The sequence below is a fragment of the Gavialis gangeticus genome, unplaced genomic scaffold (genome assembly GCF_001723915.1).
Source record: "Gavialis gangeticus isolate Ggan-Ray unplaced genomic scaffold, GavGan_comp1, whole genome shotgun sequence".
Lineage (NCBI taxonomy): Eukaryota > Metazoa > Chordata > Crocodylia > Gavialidae > Gavialis > Gavialis gangeticus.
This window is the reverse complement of record NW_017729001.1, coordinates 15,004,261-15,027,541: the sequence shown is the minus strand read 5'-3', so window position 1 is coordinate 15,027,541 and position 23,281 is coordinate 15,004,261. Positions and strand designations below refer to the sequence as shown.

General features: G+C 45.5%; 3 protein-coding genes across 3 annotated transcripts in view; 1 reads left to right on the top strand and 2 right to left on the bottom strand.

Moving 5' to 3' along the window:
* Nucleotides 1–8,636, top strand: part of DGCR14 (DiGeorge syndrome critical region gene 14) — a 16,122-nt gene extending 7,486 nt beyond the window's left edge. The window contains exons 3-10 of the mRNA XM_019506918.1: nt 1,379–1,477; nt 2,389–2,558; nt 3,727–3,844; nt 4,584–4,717; nt 4,828–4,930; nt 6,884–6,993; nt 7,179–7,294; nt 7,884–8,636. Of these exons, the coding sequence (XP_019362463.1) occupies nt 1,379–1,477; nt 2,389–2,558; nt 3,727–3,844; nt 4,584–4,717; nt 4,828–4,930; nt 6,884–6,993; nt 7,179–7,294; nt 7,884–8,169 (1,136 nt within the window). The 3' untranslated portion in view covers nt 8,170–8,636. The remainder of the gene's footprint in view (nt 1–1,378; nt 1,478–2,388; nt 2,559–3,726; nt 3,845–4,583; nt 4,718–4,827; nt 4,931–6,883; nt 6,994–7,178; nt 7,295–7,883) is intronic.
* A 4,767-nt stretch (nt 8,637–13,403) lies between these two features.
* LOC109290654 (testis-specific serine/threonine-protein kinase 2-like) lies at nt 13,404–14,637 on the bottom strand. Its single transcript, XM_019507375.1, has one exon. The coding sequence runs from the start codon at nt 14,528–14,530 to the stop codon at nt 13,619–13,621; it is 912 nt and encodes a 303-aa protein (XP_019362920.1). The 5' UTR covers nt 14,531–14,637; the 3' UTR covers nt 13,404–13,618.
* Nucleotides 14,638–19,227: 4,590 nt separating this feature from the next.
* On the bottom strand, nt 19,228–21,338 carry LOC109290653 (testis-specific serine/threonine-protein kinase 1-like). Its single transcript, XM_019507374.1, has one exon. It carries the CDS (start codon nt 21,241–21,243, stop codon nt 20,158–20,160), a length of 1,086 nt encoding a protein of 361 aa, XP_019362919.1. The 5' UTR covers nt 21,244–21,338; the 3' UTR covers nt 19,228–20,157.
* Between the last annotated feature and the right edge of the window lie 1,943 nt (nt 21,339–23,281).

Below are 23,281 nucleotides of genomic sequence, written 5' to 3'. Positions count from 1 at the left end.
TAGCCTCTCCTCGTAGGGCCTGCCCTGCAGCCCCCTGATCGTGCGGATGGCCCTCCTCTGGACCCTCTCCATGTTGTCCACATCCTTCTTGAAGTGCGGCGCCCAGAACTGGACACAGTACTCCGGCTACGGCCTGACCAGTGCCGCATAGAGGGGGAGGATCACCTCCCTGGACCTGCTTGAGATGCAATGACCTCAGCTAATTCTCTCTCAGCACTCTGGGGTGGAGATCATCAGGACCAGCTGATTTAAATACATCCAGTCCCTCCAGAAGTTCCCTGACTAGATCCTCCCTGACCCTTGGCCTAAGTGCACCTCCCCTGGGGCCTGAGGGGGGCCTGGTAGGGGGGCTGATCTGGTCCCTGGTCAGGAAAATGGAGACAAAGAAGTTGTTAAACAGGTTAGCTTTGTCGTCTGGTGTGATGACCAAATTTTCTAGCTTGTCTTGCAGGGGTCCCACGTTACCAGGTACCTTCTTTTTGCCCCCTATGTATTTAAAAAAAGGACTTCTTATTGTCCTTGATCCAGGAAGCTAGTCCCAGTTCTATCTCTGCCTTGGCCTTCCTGACTGCCCCCCCTGAGCAACTGCAGTATAATCCTCCCTGGTGATGGCCCCTCCCTTCCATTGGGTATACACCTCCCTTTTAGCTAGAAGACATTCCCAAATGTTTTTGGTGAGCCATGGGGGCTTTTGTGCCCTCCTGCCCCCTTTGATCCATGTTGGGACTAACTCCCTTTGGGCTTGGAAGAAGATTTGCTTCTTGTTATCTCACTCACCCCAAGTCACCTCAGCTGGGACTTGAATTCAGATCTCCCATGTGGTAGGCAGGAATGCTGTCACACAGCCACCACTGGTTGGGTTCTTGCTGTGGTGTCTGGGTGCGTTCCTAGAAAGTCATAGCTAGTATTTGACTGATGTCTTGCCCCTCTGCAGCAAAGGCCGTGCCTCATTGAGTGGGATTGGTGCTGCCAACAACCTAAGCCAGGGCTGTCTCAAACATGTGCTAAGATTTGTTTTTTGTTGGGAGCTTTTGATTTGATTAAACCCCAAAACCACAGCATTTGGGGTCCAGTCCCTGCAAGTCAAGTCATTGGGCAGTTTTGTCATTGGTTTGAGTAGGAATAGGGCTGGTTGTTTAGCAGAGCAGAAGGCTCATCAGTGGTTAGAACTGAATCAGATATACATCATTTGACAACCTTCCCTGCTTTTTAGAGAGTTCCCTTCTCCCAGCAGGAAGTTACATACCAGTGATAAGTAACAGGAGCAGATAGTTGGCCCCCTTGGAGAAGCTGTTGCCTCTTGCTTGACTGGTGGGATAATGAGCTGATGTCCCACTTCATGCTTTGCTCATAGCATTGGAATTTTTCTCTGCTACAGATGTTACTCCAGCTACATTTGAAACACCTGAGGTGCATCCAGGTACTGCCCCTTCCTTGCTGAACAAGCCCAAGGTTGGGATCAAAGCTGCAGAGGAAGGTAGGCAAGGGACTTTTCCTTGCAGGGTGGGGGGCATCCTCCAGTTGAAAGGAAGATAGCATTGTGAGTTCAGTTTCCTCTGATGTTAATATTCTGCTAAGTGCCAGACGAGGGAAGGACTTTTTATAACTCTGCTAAGGGAAGCGCTCTCCCAAGTTGTGATGCTGCAGGGCTCCCGAATGCAGGCTCCTAGTTTAGGCAGTTCTCAGGAGGTGGCTTTGTTATATCACCCAAAAAAGGCTAATCTGATGCCTGTGGGCAGGGTGATAGGGCCATAGCCATATGTGCGTGCATAAAAGAGCGCAGCCTGGCAGGTGAAGGAACAGGAATAACAGTGCTTTAATGTGAACCAGCAAAGAGTCCTAAAAGGGCCCATGGAAAAATGGATTGTAGGTCCTTCATAACTGAATTCAACTCAACACTGGTCTGAACCACATATGTATTTACCTTAAGATGCAGAGTCCTCACCAGCGCTTAAGAGCAAGGGTGTGCAATGGTTTTTTTGCCAAGTCCAACCCAGCCCCCAGCTGTGGCCTGCAGATCTCTGTCCCCTGATGCAACCAAGCTGCCTATAATTTCCCTTGCCACCAGTCTCTGTCTTCAGTGGCAACGGAGAGGGGCAAATTCTTTGTATGAGCATGGGCATGAGATGGCAGCAGGGAGAGTTGCGGATGGAGGCTCTGCAAAGGAGAGGGAAGTGGGTGCAGCATTGCTGTGCACCTTCAATTTCCCCTGCTGGATCCAACCTCTTTCAGCTCATGAACTGTAGGTTGCTAACCCATGCTCAAGTGAATAGTGGACCAGTGGTGAAAAGGGTTCCAAAACAGATTAGTAACTAAGCACTGACCTTTTCTGGAAAGGGGGAGGGAGGCATGAGCGTCTTTTCTTAATTACTTTTTTCTGGTTTTTAGGAGATGCAGAGAAGGAAGAAGGTAAAGACGTTCTTCCTAGCCTGGACAGCTTCCTAGCAAAACACACCAGTGAGGATAATGCCTCGTTTGAGCAGATAATGGAAGTGGCCAAAGAGAAGGAGAAGGCCAAGCATGCTTGGTTATACAAAGCTGAAGAGGAGTTTGCCCAGGTGAGGAAATGGCTTGAGAGTATCCAAGCTGTTGTAAAACATTTAAGCTGTGGGAAATGCCACCATCTGCTAAACCAAGCAAGAAAGAAATTTGCTTCATTGTTTCTGTTGGCTTTTATGTTCCCTTTCACTGTGGGGGTCCCACTGACTTTCTGAGATACAGATACATGGTTGTCTTCAGATACAAGGTTGTTACGGTAAAGGAAAAGGATTCACTGTCTTGACTTTGAGTTGTGTATGCAGAGGGGGATGGGATCTGTTGCACCAAGCTTCAATATGGGGTCTGCTGCAATTTGATGTGGCCTGTGGCAATCACTTACATCCCTCTGTTCCAGTTTCTCACCTCCCCCCTCAGGGATAATGATGTCTTACTCTTGGGTGCTAAGGCTTATGTTTGGAGAGAGCTTTGGAAAAGTGAAGGGCTGTAGAAGGGCAGACCTGTAACTCTTGGCAGGCCCCTTTCAAAGTTGCAACATCATCACAGAGAGCAGTTAAAGAGCAGATCTCATTTATTCGTCTGTCAACCCATTGCATGTTGCAGAAACATACCCTGCCTCTTTCAGCTCCTGATGTTAAGAATCCTCTGTACTGCTGATACAAAATGTTGTGGGTAAACTCTGACTGGAGATGGCTAAAAATAGTCTTCCCCATTTAGCTTCATAGAATGCGTCTGAAACAGTGATAGCGGTTGGAGCCCAAGTGCCAGTCTCTCTAGTTGAGGACTTGCCTTTGATCCCACAAAGTTTGCCACCTTCAGTCCACCAAGGTGCCTTAAGAATAATTTGCACTTCTCTGCCCCCATCATGAATCTGGTCTCCTAAATGGATCTGACACCAAAGGTATCAGATCCATTCAGAAAACCAGGCTGGCAGTACAGTGGGGCACTCCAAACGCAATGAATCCAACCTGGGCGCTAGAAGAGGGAAATTTAAAAATGCACGAGGCTTTTCCAGGACTAATACCTGTACATCTCCCTTTCAGTTTCATATGTTGTTATTCTGCTACCTGATGATGTTCTTCCAGTTAAATAGTCTCTGAGCTCCTCTTCACAGATGAGCAGAGCAGCTAAGAGACTAAACCCAGAGAAGCAAGCACAGGCATTGGGAGCTTGGTTTTCTTTGCAATGCAGAAATTTAAAACTCATGCTTTGTTCTTTATTTGATTCCAGCGGCGACAAGAGAATCTGGCGCTGCCCTCAGCAGAACAGCAGGCCCTCGAAAGCAGCAAAGCTGGACTGGAGACATGGGAGTACAAGGCTCGCAATTCCCTCATGTATTACCCAGCAGGTGAGGCGGATGCTGGAGTGCAGTCTTGCAGCTCGCTGGATTCCACGTAGCACTTGCATTTCATTTTTTGCTGCTCCTAGTGCTTTGCTAGTTTGAGCTGCTTTCACTGGGATCTTATTGTTCTTTTCTCTTTGCAAAGTGCGGATACCTGCAGTCACCAAACGAGCCCTGTTTCAGTTTTCTGGACCCCATTCCCTCACCTAGTTGCTGTGGCTCTTGGCCTGGCTTCTGTTTGTATCCTGGGAACTCAGTTTCCCCAGCTGCACGGGTGTTTTGTTTTGGGAGTAACAACTCTTTGCTGGTGGGTTTCTCTTAGGAATGAGCGCCTTCGTGTTCTGTGTTTGCTTGTGCGCAGCCAGCCCAGGTAGGATTTAGTGCCCTGGCTGCTGTGCATAAGGCAATTGAATTGATTCACAAACACATTCTGGGCCTCTGTGCCTTGGCAACTGAACATGCCCTAAATCTCTGTAAACAGCAAAGCACATAGACTTGTGGGTTTCCTGCCTTCCGAAATAGTCTTGATTTAACCTTGCTTTCCAGGTGTTGTCCCATAGATGTAACTATTTAGCAGAGGTTTATTTTTAACTGATGCAGATGGGAAAATGCACTGGCTCATGACCTTCATGTCTTGCAGAAATGCCAGTGATGAATGATGATTAGACTGTTTATGGGCTTTAGACTACCGTGCCTGTACTGTGGGCTCTTGGCTGCATGGTAATACTGCAGTTTGCTCTTTTAGGTGTGCCAGATGAGGAGGATGTATTCAAGAAGCCTCGGGAAGTTGTCCACAGAAACACGCGCTTTCTAAAGGACCCATTCAGCCAGGCCCTGAGTAAATCACAGCTCCAGCAAGCAGCTGCCCTCAATGCCCAGGTTAGTTGGCAGACAGGACTTTGCTTAAACTCTGCCATTGGTAGGGCATATGAGCTGAGGAAACTGAGCAAGCGAATTGCAGATGATTGATGCTGGCTTTTGTGTTTCAGTACAAACAAGGCAAAGTGGGGCCAGATGGGAAGGAGCTGATACCTCAGGAGTCTCCAAAAGTGAATGGCTATGGGTTTGTGGCCACCCCCTCTCCTGTTCCTGGTAAGAAGAGGTTCTTTTTGCTCGGCTGTAAAAGCAAAGCAGTTTGTAATGCAGCCTTTTTCCACTTTTTGATGTGCCAGACATCCATCCCTAGGGAGACATTGTTCCTGGAAACGGGGGGGTTGACCTCCATTGTGTGTGTCTGAGCCAAGAGCTCTTTGGTGTATAATACATGACAACTCAGCATGATGTTTGGTGTTCTGCATAACTCTGCATATCCAAGACATCAGAGGCAAAAACTGCTCATCTTGGGAACTCTGAACAAAGCTGTGTCTCTGCTAGAATCCTTTTGGAGGGCAAATGCTGTCTTTGGAAAACCTGGCTGACTTGAGGCAGGGAGCACTGATGTTTTTTCTTAGCATTTGGTTTGCTCTTGGAGGATGCGTGGATTTAAGCACCGCACAAATGTTAACCTTCCAGTGGCAACGCCTACATTGGGATACCTCCCATAGGGCACTGAGCTTTTGTGCCAGGTGGCCTCAGGGGCTGGTTCCCCAGTCATCTGTAGTGCATTGCAGACTCCTTGTTCTGTATCCTGAGATTCTCACCCAAGTTTTGGTTGGGCCCTGCTGTTTTCTGTGTTTCTCTCCTCTCTGCTCTATGGAATCTTTTCTGTATTAGCTTGCATTTCACTAGCTTTTGGGGCCCCCAGTACAGAAAGGATGTGGACAAATTGGAGAGAATCTAGTGGAGGGTAATAAAAATGGTGAGTGGCTGGGGCACATGACTTATGAGGGCAAGCTGAAGAACTGGGCTTAGTAGGTCTAGAGAAGACTGAGGGAGGATTTAATAGCAGCCTTCAACTACCTGAAGTGGGGTTTGAAAGAGGATGGAGCTAGACTGTTCTGACTGGTGGCAGATGACAGAACAAGGAGCAACAGTCTCAAGTTTTAGCAAGGGAAATTTAGGTCAGATATTAGGAAGAATTTTCTCGCTAGGAGGGTAGTAAAACATTGGAACAGGTTACCCAAAGGGGTGGTGGAAGCTCAATCCCTGGAGGTTTTCAAAACCCAAAGCTTTGGCTGGGATGTTCCTGCTTTGAGCAGGGGGTTGGACTAGATTGACCTCCTGAGGTTCCTTTCAACCTTAATTTTCTATGATTCTATGGCTTATCTGATTGTTTATTTATAGTTTTAACTGAACTGCAAATGACCTATCTGTTGTTTTGATTATAATTCAATTTGCTCTGTTTTTACTGGGTGTTAAGTGATCTTAGGCTGACCATTCTATAACTCTCATCCATTATCCTGGAAGAATGAGATCCTGGCATCCTTTTCAAAGTTTTCAGGGGGCATTTGGAGAAGTAGATCATTTCTCTGATACTCTCACTTCCTCTCTAGAAATAAGTCAGCTAACAAGAAGATCTAGTTTTTCCTGATAGGTCAGCTACTGGATGAAGATCTTGTAGTTTCCTGTCTCTCTAGCATTGTTAAAGGGATGCTGTCATCTTAAACTGAGTCAATGTTAAATATTGAATTGAAAGGAGATTCAGGTCCATCTGCCCTGAGTCCTCTGACTGATTTCCTGTTGTTCAGTTGTTTTTCCTATTTTGAAGAGCAAAACAAGGATAAAACAACAGGCTGTTGCGGGAAACTGGCCATAAGTTAAGCACTTCCAGATGAACAGAGTTAACCTCTTGAAAAAGACACAAATGTATTTGTTGTCTTGGCTACTTGGAGAGTTGTAGCTGGTAACACACTCTCAGGCAATGGTGTGGAGTTGACTTAGCGTGCTTTGAAAGGAAGTTGCTTGCTTCTTCCTTCCAGTGAGGGTATGAGCTCCTCTTTGTAGATCATTGTTCCATGGTGTGACCAGCAGTTTGTGCTGTTTCATAACCAGCCTCTCTGCCTTTGGGGTAAGCAGACGTTCTGTCCTGGGACAGTGACCGTGCATCTGAGGCATTGTGGTCTGGACAGATGTGTTGTATCACAGGCTGATTCTTCTTTTTGGTAGGTGTGAATGAGTCTCCTCTTATGACGTGGGGAGAGATAGAGAGCACCCCACTGCGGTTGGATGGGTCAGAATCACCGTATGTGGACAGAACCCCTGGACCAGCCTTCAAGGTATTGAACCTCCATGTCGGGTGTGGATTGGGGAGTGAATAATTTGTGAATAGTAAATGGGCTGATACGTATCTTTATGGGGTCTGTGACGCATCTCTGGAATACAGCTGTCAATGTACCTGGGCTCAGTAACATAGTGCTCTTGTTAAGAGCCTGGAGGCTGAACTGGTTTGTTATATTTACAGATCCTGGAGCCTGGGCGCAGGGAGAGGTTGGGACTCAAGATGGCCAACGAGGTGGCTGCCAAGAACCGAGCAAAGAAGCAGGAAGCGTTAAGAAAAGTCACAGAAAACTTGGCCAGGTGAGATTTCTTCACCATATACAACCCGTGGAGGCAAGGTAGGGTAGAGAGTATTTTCTTATGAGAATGAAATCAGTGTGGAAAAGAGGGAATGGAAAAGAAGGAAGGGCCTAGGAATGGATTTGAAAAAGCTGGAGGTAGCTGTGCTTGCTCTTGCCCTTTCTGCTCTCCTTTAAGGCCAGACTGCCCTGGCTGTTGGAAGGCCTGGGCCACAACTGGAGTGAAGCTGCAGGACTGACTTGTACAGGTTGGGAAGAGGATGCAGTGGGCCTAAAGAAAAGGGAAGGCCGCACTGCTCACATTAAGGACCTAAAAGGGTTCCTGCCATTAACATGATTGAGGGGGTGGTGTACAGGTGAATGGAGGCCTGTGGAATGGAAGAGTGTTTGGGAGGCTTCTGACAGGGCACTGGCAGAGCAGCCAGCCTGAGTCCTGACCTGTGCTGTAATTAAAGTAGTCCAGGACAGGGGAGGGGGGTTGTAGTGAAGGACTTGCTGGGGCCTGTGAGAAGTGCCGTAGTCCATCCCTCTGATATGTGGTAAGTGCTTTCATTTGCATGTCCTTCTAAACTTCCCTGCTTCTGTTCTAGTCTCACACCTAAAGGACTGAGCCCAGCTATGTCACCTGCTTTGCAACGACTAGTAAACAGGACTGCGAGCAAATACACTGACAAAGCGCTGCGAGCCAGCTACACCCCTTCCCCAGCCCACACAGGACCCCCTGGCTTTAAGACCCCAGCAGGTGGCACGAACACACCCACTGGCACCCCAACACCCAAGACTGTCTCTCAGACTCCAGTAACCCAGGACCCCACCTCCATCACAGACAACCTGCTCCACTTGCCTAAACGGCGGAAGGCATCTGATTTCTTCTGAGTCTCACCTTCCCCAGCAGCCTGCTGCAAACTGGGAAATACAAGGCTGTCCATGAACGCTGAGCAACATGTGTCACCAGGAACAAAGGACACCCGCCAGGATGCAATCCAGTAGTTGCTGGATGTAGGACCACTTCCGCCTTTGGGGGGTGGCATAGCTCCTGCAGAAAGTGCACCATTATTGGGACAGAAGCAAAGGTGCCTCTTGGGGAGCAGAGTATTTTTCTACTGTGCAATATTTTCTTGGCAGTACCTGGATGTGTTGTACATTCCCTATGGGACAGGATCCCTTCCATAAATGGGTTGTAGCCAATAGCCAGGACTGTGGAGGATGTTTTTACATTTCTTTTCTTGTTTTGTTTTTTAAAGTGTCCCTGTGGATTGTATCTGACTGCCTATTTCTGTACAGATGTATCTATTTATAAAGTGTAGTGAGGCTTCCTATACGGGCCTGTACCCAAACTTCAACCAAGGTGTTTGTGTGTCACTGTAAGGAGACAGATTTGATGACTAAAGGACAAGTAGGCAGGGCTCCGTATTCTCTGTTCACCCATTCCCTCCTTGGTCCAAAATCTGATTGGACAGACCCATTCTCAGTCCAGAATGTTTCTTAAGTTGAGCAAGGCCTAAATCTTCACATTTTGCTGCCCCAGTTGGTTATGGAAAGAGCTTTATTAACTAAAGATGTTCAGGCTTTTCAAATACATGCGTGGACGCACATACAAGCCTGTCCCCCTTTACGTGAACCTGAAACCGTGTCTGACATGCACCTGAAGTAGCCAGCCTTTTTATTTGTAAAGGCACCAAGTACTTGAGAAGCCTTTGAATCTGAGCAGAACTAGCAAACAAGCAATGTTTTGTCTGGAAATTAATTTAAACATTGGTCTTGTGTTCACCTGTATTGCTATTCACCTGTATTGCCAAACGCTGTGTGTTGGTGAGAGGGTTGCCCAGGCCAAAGATGTTGGATCCCTGGCTTCTTTGCTGGCTTATATTGCGTCTGCTGCTTCTGTGCTCACACTCTCTCCCCATCTTTCATCTGAGGATGACCATTTGGAGTAAGGGGGGAGGGGAAGGAGCCCTCTATCTCTGTAGAAACTAGTGGAGTAATGGCTTCCTCCAGCACAATGCCAGATTGAAAGAATCATGGCAAATGGACCTGCCACCTTTACCGTTGGCTGCTGGGTAGAGAACAAGCACTACATATTGTGGGTCTGTTCTGGTGGCCTCTAAAGTTGATGAAAAGCTTTCTGCTGACTCATAGATTTCATAGACATTAGGGCTGGAAGGGACTTGAGAAGGTCATTGAGTCCGTCCCCCTGCCCCAGGGGCAGGAAGTCAGCTTGGGTCATAGGATCCCAGCAAGATAAACATCCAAATTTCTCTTGAAGGTGTCCAAAGTAGGTGCTTGAACCACCTCTGGTGGCAGTCTATTCCAGGCCTTGGGAGCTCAGACAGTAAGGAAGTTCTTCCTTATGTCCAGCCTGAAATGGTCATGGAGCAGTTTGTGATTATTTGACCTTGTCATCCCTTAGAGCACTCTGGTGAACGGATGTTCCCCCAGATCCTGGTGGACACCCCTTATAAACTTATAGGCAGCCAGCAGATCACCCCTGAGCCTGTGCTTTTCCAGGCTGAAGAGTCCCATACCTCTCAGCCTGTCATCATAAGGTCTGTTTTCCTGACCTCTGATCATGTGTGTGGCTCTCTGGACTCTCTCGAGCTTCTCCACGCTCTTTTTGAAATGTGGAGCCCAAAACTGGACGCAATAGTCCAGCTGTGGCCTCACCAAGGCCGAGCACAACAGTAAAATGATGTCCTGGGATTTGCGTGAGAAGCATCTATGGATACAAGCCAGAATTTTGCTCACTTTACCAGCTGCAACATCACATCGATGGCTCATATTCATCTTGTGGTCAATCATGACCCCCAAGCCCTTTTCTTCCATAGTGCTAGCCAGCGTAGCACTGTCAAGCCTAAAAGCATGCTGTGGGTTTTTCTTCCCAAGGTAGAGAACCTTGCATTTTTTGGTGTTAGACACCATCAGGTTCCCATCCACCCATTTCCTGAGCCTGTTAAGGTCAGCCTGGATCGCCCTCCTATCCTCAGGTGTGGATGCTTTACCCCAAAGTTTGGTGTCAGCAGTGAACTTGGCCAATCTGCTTCTGACACCCATGTCCACATCATTAATGAAGATGTTGAATAGTGTTGGCCCAAGGACAGAGCCTTGAGGGACCCCACTGGTCCCAGCGCACCACAATGATTGACTTCTATTAACCACCACCCTCTGGGTTCAACCACGGAGCCAATTCCCCAGCCAGTGGATCGCGGTGAAGCTGAGGCTGCAGTTGGGATCGTGGGATACCAGATCGAAGACTTTTTTAAAGTCAAGATATATGATAGGTCACCTGGTCATAAAAGGAAATAAGATTGGTCAAGCCAGACCTACTCACAACAAACCTGTGCTGGCTATCCCTCAGGATGCTGCCATCAAGTGACTGCTGGCTCAGGTCTGATCAGATGGAGAGCAGTCTCTTAACTCTCCCCAGTATAAAACTGCATTGAACAGAAAGTGGTTGAGCTGCCCCTTGAATTTTATTTCAGTAGTTTCCTGAGGAGCCTTCAAATCGCAGCTCTCCCTCTCCTGTAACTACGGAGCTGCATTTCCTGTCTTGCTCTGCTTGACAGCAGCAGAGTCACTGGCAAGGGCTGATGACAGAGGCAGTGAACATGCACAGGGAGCAGGTGCACTGACACTCCTATGACTTGTGTTGTCAGTGGAAGGAGGAGTGGGGGCACTTTAAACACCAATAAAGGATTTTTTCAGAACTCAGGGTTTGAAAGAAACAGTAGAAATCCTTGTTGAGAGTCTGGGCTAGCAGCCAGCAGCACTTCAGTGGACATTTGAGTTGATTTTCTAAAAATACTAGTCTTTAGCTGTGGTGGAGAAGAAAGCTTGCCAGATGAAAGCAAGGCTTCACTCTCCTCCCAGAATCCAGAGGTGCTGCATATAGCTTTGCCCTGGAGTAGCCGCATGGCTGTAAGATTCTGGACCATTTCACCGGTGCAAGAGTGCAACTGGCAGGAAGATTAGAGCCCATGCTGGTGGGGAAGGAGGTGAGGAGCTGCAGCAAGGGCTGGGGAGATGGGAACAAAAGCCTGAAAAGTCTAAAAGCAGCATCTCTTCTGATCCCTCCCTCTCTCCTCTGGCTCCTTCAGAAGCCTGGAGGAGGGAATGGAGTAGTGGAGAGACGCATCTCCCTTGTTGTAGTACAAAGGCTTTGGCAAAGGGAAGAGATGCAAAAATCCCTCCCAAATGATTTGACACCTCTTACGGGAAAGTGGTGATAGGACATGGAGTCTATAATGTAAAGCTTGCAGGAACTCCAGCATCTTCACCCTTCCCACCTAGCAGGAGTTAGCCCTGGAGAAAGTGAGATACAGGAATGCTGTCTCTTCCCTATTGTAGCTCTCCCCTGTTCTCTTTGTTGGCTAGGAGGTGGATGGTAATTTTTCCACACAAGCTTTTTCCAAGCTGCAGTATTTTTTAGCTTGCTCAAATATTGGAATCAATCACTGTTCTTTTTAAGATGGCTACATGTTTTTAATAGCTGCCCTGCCCCCATACAGGATAACATGTTTGATAACAAGTAATTTACAGTATATGGAGAAAATCAGTGTTAAAAATAAAGATGCTGGCTTGAATTATTGATGTGATTTGGAAGCTCTGCTGGGTGATCTGGACAACTTGTGCACTTCTATCAGGATGACAATAGGTGATGGCACTGAGTGGAGACTGCAAATCAGTACTGTAGCAAGCAGGGGGATGAATGGGGCAACCACCCCAGGTGCCAAAGCAAAGGGGCACCAACAGGCGCTGCCCAACTGAGCTCATTGGGGGGGAGGGCGGGAAGAGGGGGGCTCCTGCTGCTACATACACTCTTGGGCAAGTGTGGGTGGGGGGTGCCCCCCCCAGATCTCTGCATGGGACAAGGGCAGGCTGCTGCGGGTTTGCCCTGGGTGCCAAACTTCCTTGCCATGGCACTGCTGCAGATAGTATTTTTCAGTCTACTTTGACATAGGCAGACATGGACATTGGGGCACCCAGAGTCTGATTTGCCCCATCCAATAGCTGAGAAAGAAGCTCACATTGTTCTAAACCCATCTCCCCACTCGGGGCTGCAAGAGCATTACAGCTGGTAACTTAAAATTGTTAAAAAAGTGCTAGGTTTTAAATAAAGGGATGTGCACTACCTGAAATGAGAGTAGTTTTGAAAATAGAATCCAAAGTAATTTCAGGCTCTGCAACTATCCCTGAATGCCTCAGAAGGAAATTGTAGTTTTACAGTCACAGCTTCCACCTCATCATAACAATGCTCCCTGTTCCTGGTAAATCTGTTTTGCACCTGTCTCTGTGAGACCCTTAAAAATGATGCGGGAAATGGATTAGGTAGACTCCAAGTGTGTTAACTTGACCTAGAAAACAAACTCAAGCCAGGCAGGTGTGTTCTTAGAGTAATTGCGGATGTAACTTCACATGGGAGGTACTGATCTAGGCAGAACTGTAGCTTTTAAATGAATGTTTCCTAATCTCTTGTTGCTTTTTGTACCAATAGCTGTCTACTGTTAAAATGTGGCAAACACTGCAGCTGCTGCCTTTTTCCCTGAAGCCCAACTTATTAGGTATTTGAAATAAACTGCACATCAGGTTTTTCTTAACAGTGGGGCGTGCACAATTTAGCAAAACCTATTTGCTTCCATCAGGAAAAACCGAATTAGACCTGCTGTTGTGATGGTGCTGCATTCAGTCCATAGTGAATCTGAGTGGGAAATTGGCACGTGCCGTGACTCTGTCACCCTGGCGTCAGCGTTTGACGGGAAGGAACAATGGCCCTTTGTTCCATGCATATAACAACATGGGCATGGAGAGGGCGAGTTGCTGCTCTTTGTTTCCACATATGAACTGGGGAGGAGACTAATGACACATTGTGCAGAACGAAGCTTTGGGTCAGGGCAGCACTTTCAGCATGGCAGGTTATAGAAGGAAAAAGTGCTCCATAAGCTTTTACGATGAATGGGTTTGCAAAGTCACTAACCAGCATTAAAATTATGTCCCCTTGTTTAACGCCTTAATTCAGCAACATAGTTACCAGTTTAGAAGAAAATTTAATGGAATTGCTATAAAATAGTTGCTTTTTATGAATGGACTTTACTTTCTCCTGTACTGGTCTCTTCCTGCCCTGACTCGTAACTTGTGTGAGAGCTATGTTGGCAGTTAGATCTTTAATTGCTGCCATTTTTATCTCTGTTCTTCACATTTGGTCTGCAAGATCATTGACCTCTGCATGCTCCTCCTGGTTCACTGCATCCTCTGTTTCTGGCACTATATTCAGTTTAGCAGTTGCTTTAGACTTAGGTTTGTTGTCTAGTTACACTGGGAGCTCAGATTCCTACTGTTGTTCTGACTTTACCTTTTCTAGATTCTGCAAATGCTCATCTTCCTTTGCAGCCAAAGTTCCTGAAGGAGCTTGAGATTTTGGAGTTTGCATCCAAATGTGACTCAAAACCTCTTCAATGCGCAACCTCCGACTCACATCTGGCTGCAGCATGCGGTAAATTAGATCCTTGCATTCAACTGTCAGGTTTTTAGACCTGGGGAAGTGCACTCTGTGTTCCTTCTGCATCCTGAGCATCTTTCTAATATTTGAGTCATCATATGGCATCGATCCACAGACCATTATAAACAGAACGACACCCAGACACCATATGTCAGAAATCTTGGGTTGATAGGGAATGCCCTGTAGAACTTCAGGGGCGGCATATGCTGCAGAACCACAAAAAGTTTGACTGGGAATAACTTTCCCATTTTGATCCCGACTCAGTTGTTTGGAAAAGCCGAAGTCCGATAGTCTGATGTTGCAGTCCTTATCTAGAAGTATGTTCTCACATTTCAAATCCCTGTGGACAAAATCCAGATCGTGGCAATACTTAATGGCGGTGCACAGTTGACAAAACATCTTGCGAACTACATCCTCAGTCATTGCTCCTTTACTTTTGATGAACTCCAGTAGGTCACCTTTTGCAGCAAGCTCCATCACAATGTAGACTCTGCTTTCAGAGGTCTCTAATATCTCATAGGTCTTGATAATGGAGCGGTGCCTCACCTTTCCTAAAATATCTAGTTCCCTGGGGAGAAACTTTTCTAGGAAGTCAGGAGGAGCTTTTTTGCGGTCTATGATTTTTACTGCTACATCAAATTTCATTTTTTCAGCGTAGGCAGATTTCACTTTAGCATAAGACCCTTCTCCCAGAATAGTCCCCAGGATGTAGCCTCTGTTTTTAAGGATTGCAGCATCATCCATGGTGCTGGAGGCAACAAGTGAGTCATAAATTGAAGTTGACGGTGCATCATGGATGCTAGTAGTCTGCTTGTATAAAATCCATGGTGGTTATGAGATGACCTGTTCTCTCAAGCTGGTTCAGATTGAACCTTCAGCATTGTTTAATATATGAGGTAGACATGTGATGTCACAAAACAGAGCTGTTAGCAATGGCTGGTGAACTAACATGCCTTTTTCAGAATGATTATAAAGCAACTAGAACCAAAGAGCCAAGCCCAGATTCTAGCACATCATCTACAAGAAACCTCAGCTTATTTGCACTTTTAACTCCCTGGTAAAATGATTACTGCATTCATTCCTACCAGGCGAATGGAAAAAAATTAAATTAACTTTCCTGCTCTTCTTGTCTGAAAAGTACTAGATTTTTTTGCTTTCTTATGTATTGATAGGTTTTGGCCTGCTATGCTACTGTATTTTGCATGTAGGTTGGATACTAACATAATTAGTAGCCTCAGTCTTAGAGGCTTAGGGGCTTGTATGGCTTATGAGAAGGCGAAATAACCTGAGAAGCCCTATGGAATGCTTGACTTTCAAAAAACGGCTTCCTGTTTAAGTCCTAAATTGTCCAGTCTTAGAAATGTTATTCAATCTATTATAATGACACCTCTAAAACACATTATTTACTATACCATAGGAGCCAGTGAGAAAAGCCTCTTTTTTTAAATAAGTATAGTTCAACCAGGAGAGCTTGCAAATTTTTCAAAGGCCTGAAGACATTGAGCTTTTTTGAATGTAATAAATATAAAAATCTATTTTGGGGGCTAATATTCTTGTTTCTTAAAGCTGAACAGTGTAAACGTAATCTAATTTACCCATGTCTACTTCTGCTGTAAAATTCTGAGAATAGAATCTTTTTTGGAGGCTCCACGCTTGTGTACACATCTTTCCACACCCAGTTATATATTTCTCATGCAAGATAATACCTTTATATGCAGCAACTAGATGTATTCAGCTCAGTTTCACCCTGAAAGTAGAAATTCAGCCTGTCTCAATCACCTTTACATCTGCCTTTTGGAAAAACTAAGCAGAGTTGTTCTCAGCAAGTCTCGCTGAGAGCTGTTTTTGCTAGATCCCAGATAATTTTTTTTTTTTCAAACCTTGTCAAAATTCAGACACCAGAACTGTATCCATTGTCAGTCTAGGCAGTGTTATATACAGAGGTAAAACCTACTTCCTCCTGCTCACCACTTTAGCTATTTATACATCCCAAGATAGTATTTGGTTTTTTACATCCACACTTAAAAGTTCAGGCTGAATATCCTGCTTGCTATGACCCCTCACTCCTCAGTTGCTGCTTTCCAGAGTCCAGTGCTCTGTTCTGTATCCGTGACTTGCCTTTCTTGCTCTTGGGTATTTAACTTTCCATCTGGTTGGATTAACGTCCTTTTCTTTTCTTTTTTTTTTCTTTTTTTTTTACAATGGATGCAGGTTGCCGTGTGATCCGCATCACACTGGTTGACTGCCCTGTCATCCTTGTTGTTCACCACTGTTCTCCATGAATTTTCTTAGCATTTTTTTTTTTTTTTTAATATTTACTTTCAAACCTTTGATGACAATGTTAAGTGGAATCTGGCTTAGTACTGATCCGGGCAGACACCACTTGAACCTCCCCTTTTAATGAGGAGGTTGCTATTGACAGCTTCTTCTTGGAACCTGTCAGTTAGTAGCACAGAAAGTCATTATTAAAAATGTTCCACCACAAGCGCCTGTAAATTATATGATAAATGGATTAAGAATGGACTAAGTCAAACATTTTGCAAATTTCTAAGTACATTAGATCTCCAGTTACTTTTATCATCCAGATTTTAATTGATTCAAAGAATTAAATTGGGTTTGTTTGACGAGACCTATGTTCTGTAAAACCATTTTGACCAGCATTAATTATCCACTAATTTGTCAATTAAGTCAACCAACAATGGAAAAGTAGGGCTGGAAGAGACCTTAGGAGGTCCTTTAGTCCAACGCCATGCTGAAGGCAGGATCATTCTTGGCTAAACCATCCCAGTCACTATCTGCCTCAATTTCTCTTTAAAAACTTCCAAGAACTGAGATTCTATGGTCTGTTGTTCTGTTATCTTTTGCATGTAATTGATGTTAGAATAACTTTCCTATAGTTAGCTGGGTTGTGCTGTTTTCTTGTTATTTTTAATACTGTTATAATATTAGCCATCTTCTGGAATTTTGTGATATTCTGAGATGTATTACAATTAATATCTGCAAGGCTAGTACCTTCCAAGTCCATTCTTTTATGACTGTGTGCACGCAATTTATCTAGACATTTTGGCTTAAAATGTTTATTTTTAGATAATGTATGTTAACATTCTCCTTTGTTATTTCACCCGCTGATGTTACACAAGCACTTCATCCTGGTTATTTCCACATGCTGAACAGAACTATTTTTTGAATACATCTGTCATTTTTGCATCACTCCTAACAACAGTTTTGCTGTCTTCATTTAGTTACCAAATTATGCTACGGCTCAGCTTTCTTTTGCTCCTAATATACTTTTTGAAAACTCATTCTAACTGCCCTTAGTTTTGCCAAACAGATTTTTTTTCTGATGACTCCCTTTTTTACTGCTTTTAACTTACCTTCTCAGGTTTACTATTGCTTTTGCAGCCCCAAAGTGCACTGGGTTTCCAGGCTGAACAGGGGGGCTTCAGCCAGGTCCCCTTTGGTGTTGCAGAGATGGAGAAGAGAGGAGCCATCCTAGTGCTCACTCTGGGAGGAACCAAAATACGTGATGAGAGTGAGCTGCAGTGTTAGGGACACTAAGAAGTGTATGAAAAATTATTGCTTGGATTGGGTGGAAATGGTCAAAGGTTCAGCAGAGCTTAGGTGGCCTGTTGGGCTGGTATGGTTAAAGCACATGAGAATGTGGCTAGAATCCTATCCACATGCCTTTGCCTCCCTGGACTCAGTGGCCAAGTATCCTAATCACAGCTGGCTTGACTAAGGGTGACTGTCTGCACAGGTATGGAGTAAGGCTTCAAGTGATACCTCTGGATTTGTAGCCGGATGCCACTCTACTGCCAAGCCCCTAATTAGTTCCTAGCAGGGATGCAAGTGGAGATGGATGAAGATGGGGTGAAAGCCAGTGGACACAGGGGCCTGTAAGATGGACAAGATCTGACTTGACCATAATCTGCAGTTGTGGTTGTTGATATCCTACTCTGCAAGGAGTGGAACGTAGTGCAGCTCTCCAGACCTGCGTGTGTCTCTACAAGGGTTTCCTTAAATGATCAGAGAGGAATTGTTCAGTAGTTCAGTTCTATGGTGTTGGAGGGGGGAGGGGAGTGTTGTGGGTGGAGAATGTTTACCTCTGAAGGAAAAGGCATTTGGACCTACTGGCTTGTATTTGACATTGGAAACCCAGAAAACTTGACTTCTAATCCCACTTCTGCTACTGACTTGCTGCAACACTGGTTGGGGGCCTTTAGTTTCCTGTGCGGTTGTTTCTTTTGTAAAATGGCTCGATTTAACTCGGCTGCTTCCTGGGGTTATGCAAATGAATGAATGAGAACACAGATTCTTCGAAGATGCAAAGCTGTCTTCACATGAACACTTCAGACCTCTCTGGAAGGGAAAAGGAATTGATGCCTGATAAATTGCCTGTTTTTTTAGTATGGGTTGAGCTGCTTTTGCAGCAAGGAAAGCTAGGTATATGAGAGATGTTAAAAAAGAACAGAGGATTCACTGAGCTATCTCTAGTCTACTGTTGCCAAGAATGGAAAAATTTCTAGTAAGGTCCATAGAGGATGGAGAAATAACAGTAAAGGGAAAATGTGTGCTGGAGCCTACCTTCTCTATAGGGTGTCTCCTGATATTGGAAAGCCAACAGTTTTTCTAAACTTCCCCCTGCCTAGCATGGGTAGGGTTGTATTTCTGTACTGGCTTGTTTAATAGCACAGGTGAGTCTTTCATTCACTTGACAGTGAGGAAATGGTTTTGTGCAACCTGCAATATGAATTTCACTCACATTGCTCTGCTAATACACATTGCTTTTGGCCTGTGTTAGCCCTTTCAGTAGAGACTTGGGACTCTGGTGACAATGTCTATGTAACAGGCATCAGAGTGCTGTATCTTTTTGGTACAGTACTTCTCTTGCATGTTAAAGAGGCACAGTACTAGGACTGCATGCTGATGGTTTTGTGGGATGGTTGACAAAGCCAACAGTGAATGCTTCAGATGTACTTTCCCTGGTGATATAAGGCTGTGCACTGAGATGAGAGATTAAAGCATCAACCTGCTTTGCTAGGAAACCCCTTTGGTGACATGAGAACAATTAGGGTAGAGGGAGGTGTGTGAAGCAGGTCTACTGCATCATACCATACAACCTAATTGGGTCAGCTTTCTGGGACAAACATCGCATGGGAACAGCCGCTTGCAAAAATAGGAAACGTGGCAAGAAACCTTGTTTGGGTTCTCAATGAAAGCAGGAATCCAGTCAATTATTGTTCCAAAAAATACCTTGCGTAGTAGTAAGGAGTCAGGACTGTCTGCATGAGACAGCCTGGAGATGGGGGATGCTGCAGATCATCTGCTGCCTTTCATAGGAACTCCACACACTGGATTCTGCTGCTTAAGAAGAAACAAGAGGAATTAGCAAAAAAAAATGCAGAATTTCACCTTGGTTTTTCTCAAGAGCTGCCCTGGAATATCTTTAATTAGAATTGTTTTATGGTACAAATCATACAATTAAGCCACCATGTATAGAACAAAGTGGGAAAAGGAAGATGTCAATGAGGTTTCCATCAACAACTGGCTAGCTGGGGTCTTCCAGAGATTGGGGGAAGTGTGACTGTTCAAAGGAGGAAGTCCATCTGTGCAGGTCCCAGCCTGTGAACACACAGGGGTTGTTTCACTTTCAGCCTCCTGTGGAGTAAATTATGGAGATTATTTCAGGGACAGGATCACGAACTGAACCCTGAAGGCTTCACATGGCTGTGACTGGCATATGAAAGTTAGTCTTAAAATGCCCTTTCATGTGCCTGCACGTACAAATTGGGAACCATGCAAACTTGTTTTAATGGATCTCGGCCTTGTGACAGCCTGAGTCCACATGTGTGGCCAGGTCTGGAGCTGATGACTTGCACGTAAGAACAAGGTACTTTCAAGTATAACATTTTCAGATGACTTGAGAGATCAACATTGCACCCTGTTGCTCAAAGAAGTGCTTAGCAGAAGGCAACAATAACTTTTTGTTCCTCTGAATAAAAGAATGAGCAGGCTGCAATTCTCTGTGTTCCCAAACATTAAAATGCTGATAGGTCCCATAACAGCACAAGATTGGAAAAGGACAGATAGTAAAAGGAGGCTTGTACTAGGTTAGAATCCACACCATTCTAACACAGAGGGAAAAAAATATACTCCTTTCCTTCTGGTTAACATGTGATAATGAATTTAGTGATTTATTGATTCAGCTATATGATTATTAAGAGAGACATCAAAAAAATCATGTAATTGTTAATAGTTCTAGGCTTTTTTGCTGCTTTCTCCTTTAGTCCCTTTTAAATGTTCATTTAACAGTCTTGATCATTATTTACATTGGTGCTGTGAAAAATACCAATCTTGCAGGTAGATATTCTTTAATTGCTGCCATTTTTTATCTGTGTTTTTTGCATTTGGTCTGCAAGAACATCAATTTCTGTTTGCCTTTCCTCTTGCACAGCATCTTCCGCATTAACAGACAAGTTCAATTTGGTTGCTGTTTTAAATTCATGTTTCTTGTCTGTTTTTATTTCTGCCTGGGGCTTGCTTTCCTGCTTGTGCTCTGACTTTACCTCTTCCAGGTTCCGAGAACACTCGCCTGCCTGTGCATATAAAGCTGATGAAGGACCCTGGGATTTTGGAGTCTGCATCCAAATGTGACTCAAAACCTCATCAATGTTCAACCTCCGACTCACATCTGGCTGCAGCATCTGGTAAATTAGATCCTTGCATTCAATTGTCAGGGTTTTAGACCTCGGGAAGTGCACCCTGTGTTCTTTCTGAATCTTCAGCATCTTTCTAACATTTGAGTCGTCATATGGCATTGATCCACAGACCATTATAAATAGAATGACACCCAGACTCCATATGTCATAAATCTTGGGCTCATAGGGAATGCCCTGTAGAACTTCAGGGGCAGCATATGCAGCAGAACCACAGAAGGTTTTACTGAGAGTAATTTTTCCATCCTCATCCCGAGACAGACACTTAGAAAAGCCAAAGTCTGATAGCTTGATGTTGAAATCCTTATCTAGAAGGAGGTTCTCACATTTCAGATCCCTGTGGACAATATCCAGATCATGACAGTATTTGATGGCAGAGGCTAGCTGGTAAAACATCTTGCGAGCTACGTTCTCAGGGATTGACCCTCTAGTCTTGATGAACTCCAGTAGGTCTCCTTGTACACCGAGCTCCATCACAATGTAAACTTTGCGGTCAGATATCTCAAATATCTCATAGGTCTTGACAATTGAGCAGTGATTTACTTTTGCTAAAATATCTATTTCCCTGGGGAGAAATCTTTCCAGGAAGTCTCGAGGCGCTCTTTTCTTATCTATGATCTTTACTGCCACATTGAATTTCAGTTTTTCAGAGTAGGCACATTTTACTTTAGCATAAGATCCTTCTCCCAGTTTCATTCCCAGCACATAGTGTCTCTTTTTAAGGACTGCAGCATCATCCATGGTGCCAGAGGCAACAAGGGATTCATTAGTTGAAGTTGACTGTGCGTTACATATGCTAGCAGTCTGTTAATATATTTTCCATGGTAGTCATCCAGGATGTCTTGTTCTCTTAAGTCAGTTGATGTGGAACCTTTGTTATTGTTTACTATGTGATGTGGACGTATGATGTCATAGAGCAGAGATGCTATGAACAGTGACTGAGTATAAAATATGACGTATATCCCACTTCACTATCTGGACAGGAAAGTGAGGGGAAATAATTGGGGTCTGGAGGAGATTGAATAAAAGTAAAAGGTCGAATTCTAGATGTTTTAGGGAAGAAGGAGCAAGATTTGGCTACAGCCTGGATATAAGCACAAAAGAGAGGGAAAGGTCAGAAGAACCAGAGTGGACAAAAGACATGCTTTCTGTTAAAATCATTTTTGCAGTGGGAGGACCTGCAGAGTGAGATGTGGGACCAGACAAAGACAGGGAACGTGATAAGCGGCTATTAAAAATGGGATAGTCCAAATACAGTATTTGAAGTGTAAGAAGCCTTAAAACCCACCCACCAAATTCTGGCCTCCAGCTTGTAAAGAAGAAACAGATTTTCATTCATTTCTGTTTTGTTTTCTTTGCAGATTGCTGAACGTAAAGGCAAGCAGCAAACACATGTTCAAACACTTAGCAAAGAAAAACTCAGCAAGACCAAACAGTAGAGAAAGGAAGCCCAGGCCTGAGACGTGCTCCGTGCAAACACTGACACCGAAGGAGGCAGTCCTGGCTCAGAGATGGAAAGCAGACTCTTCCAGGTATTTGAACCTAGGTTATACCGGTGCATACAGTATTCTTACACAATAGTCTGAATGAGATCTGTGTGTGAGGAGCGTGGCCTAAATGCAGCAAGGATGATCTCATGGTCAAAGCAGAAGTTTGAGAGACGGGAAGCGTGGACTCTAATCCCAGTGCACCCTTGCCCTTGTCCTGGTCTCACAGGCCTTGGGGGCCTATAACTCCCTTAATTACAACCTACAATCTCCTTCTACCTTGTGGCACCTTTGCCTGTCCCTTCCAGATCAATTTTCATGTTATCTTTCCATTGCTGCCTTGGTTTGCCTTGAGGTCTGAGAACTATTAATCCCAGCTCTAGGGCTAATATTGTGACCATGAGTAAACTTATTAGCAGGGATCCAGGTTTTCTGTTTCCCATGGAAAAATTTAAAAAGCTGCAGATTTTCTCTTTTACCCAAGAAAAACACTGATTTTTCATTTTAATAGAGAAAACTCATGGATTTTCCACTTTTGCAAAGAGCAGAGTTCCAGCCTGCAAGGGGTTGGGGGAGTGGGAGGAGGGCAGTCAGGCAGGGGACATGCACATGTATATGCACATGGCCACCAGGCAGCCTGGAGAGCAACTCCAGCAAGTAAGTAGAGGCGGGGGAAGATGTGGGGGGGGGAGGCATCTGTACAGAGGGATAGAAGGATTTGGGCAGAGCTGGGGCAGGGGCTCGGGCTATCGCCCAGCCCAGGCAGTGCATGGGACTGGGGACTCAGGGCTGGGATGCACAGGCCTGGCAGAGAGTGGGACAGGGCCACAGGTGGCTTGTCCAGGGTGTGGGGGTGGGGCTGGCTCCCTGTTGCTGCGCGCACTCCTGGGAGGCATGTGCCCCCCAGATCTGTGCACGGAGTGGGGGTGGGGGCAGGCTGCCTGCTGCAGGCTCAGGCTCCCCACCCTGCTGCACTGTCCTGGGGCCTTCACAGCTCAGCGGGCGGGACCCGGCACAGCATGGCAGACTGGGGCTGGGCGGGGAAGCCTCTTGCCACCACAAATCCCACACCACCCTGGCACGGTGCCTTCTGCCCACCTAGCAGCAGCAAGGGGCATGACTTAATGCCACTGCCCTGCTGCTGCTGGGTGGGCAGGGGGCACCTTGCCAGGGCAGTGCGGAGCTTGCAGTGGCAAGGAGCTTCCCCACACTGCTCTGCCCTGCCGCACTGGGTCCTGCCCACTGGGCTGCGAAAGCAGTGCTGCCCAAGTGTGTGTGTGTGTGTGGGGGGG

Bases quoted from the DNA above. Each gene is read 5' to 3' on its own strand.
- LOC109290653 (XM_019507374.1), bottom strand. From the start codon at position 21,243: ATGGATGATGCTGCAGTCCTTAAAAAGAGACACTATGTGCTGGGAATG.
- LOC109290654 (XM_019507375.1), bottom strand. From the start codon at position 14,530: ATGGATGATGCTGCAATCCTTAAAAACAGAGGCTACATCCTGGGGACT.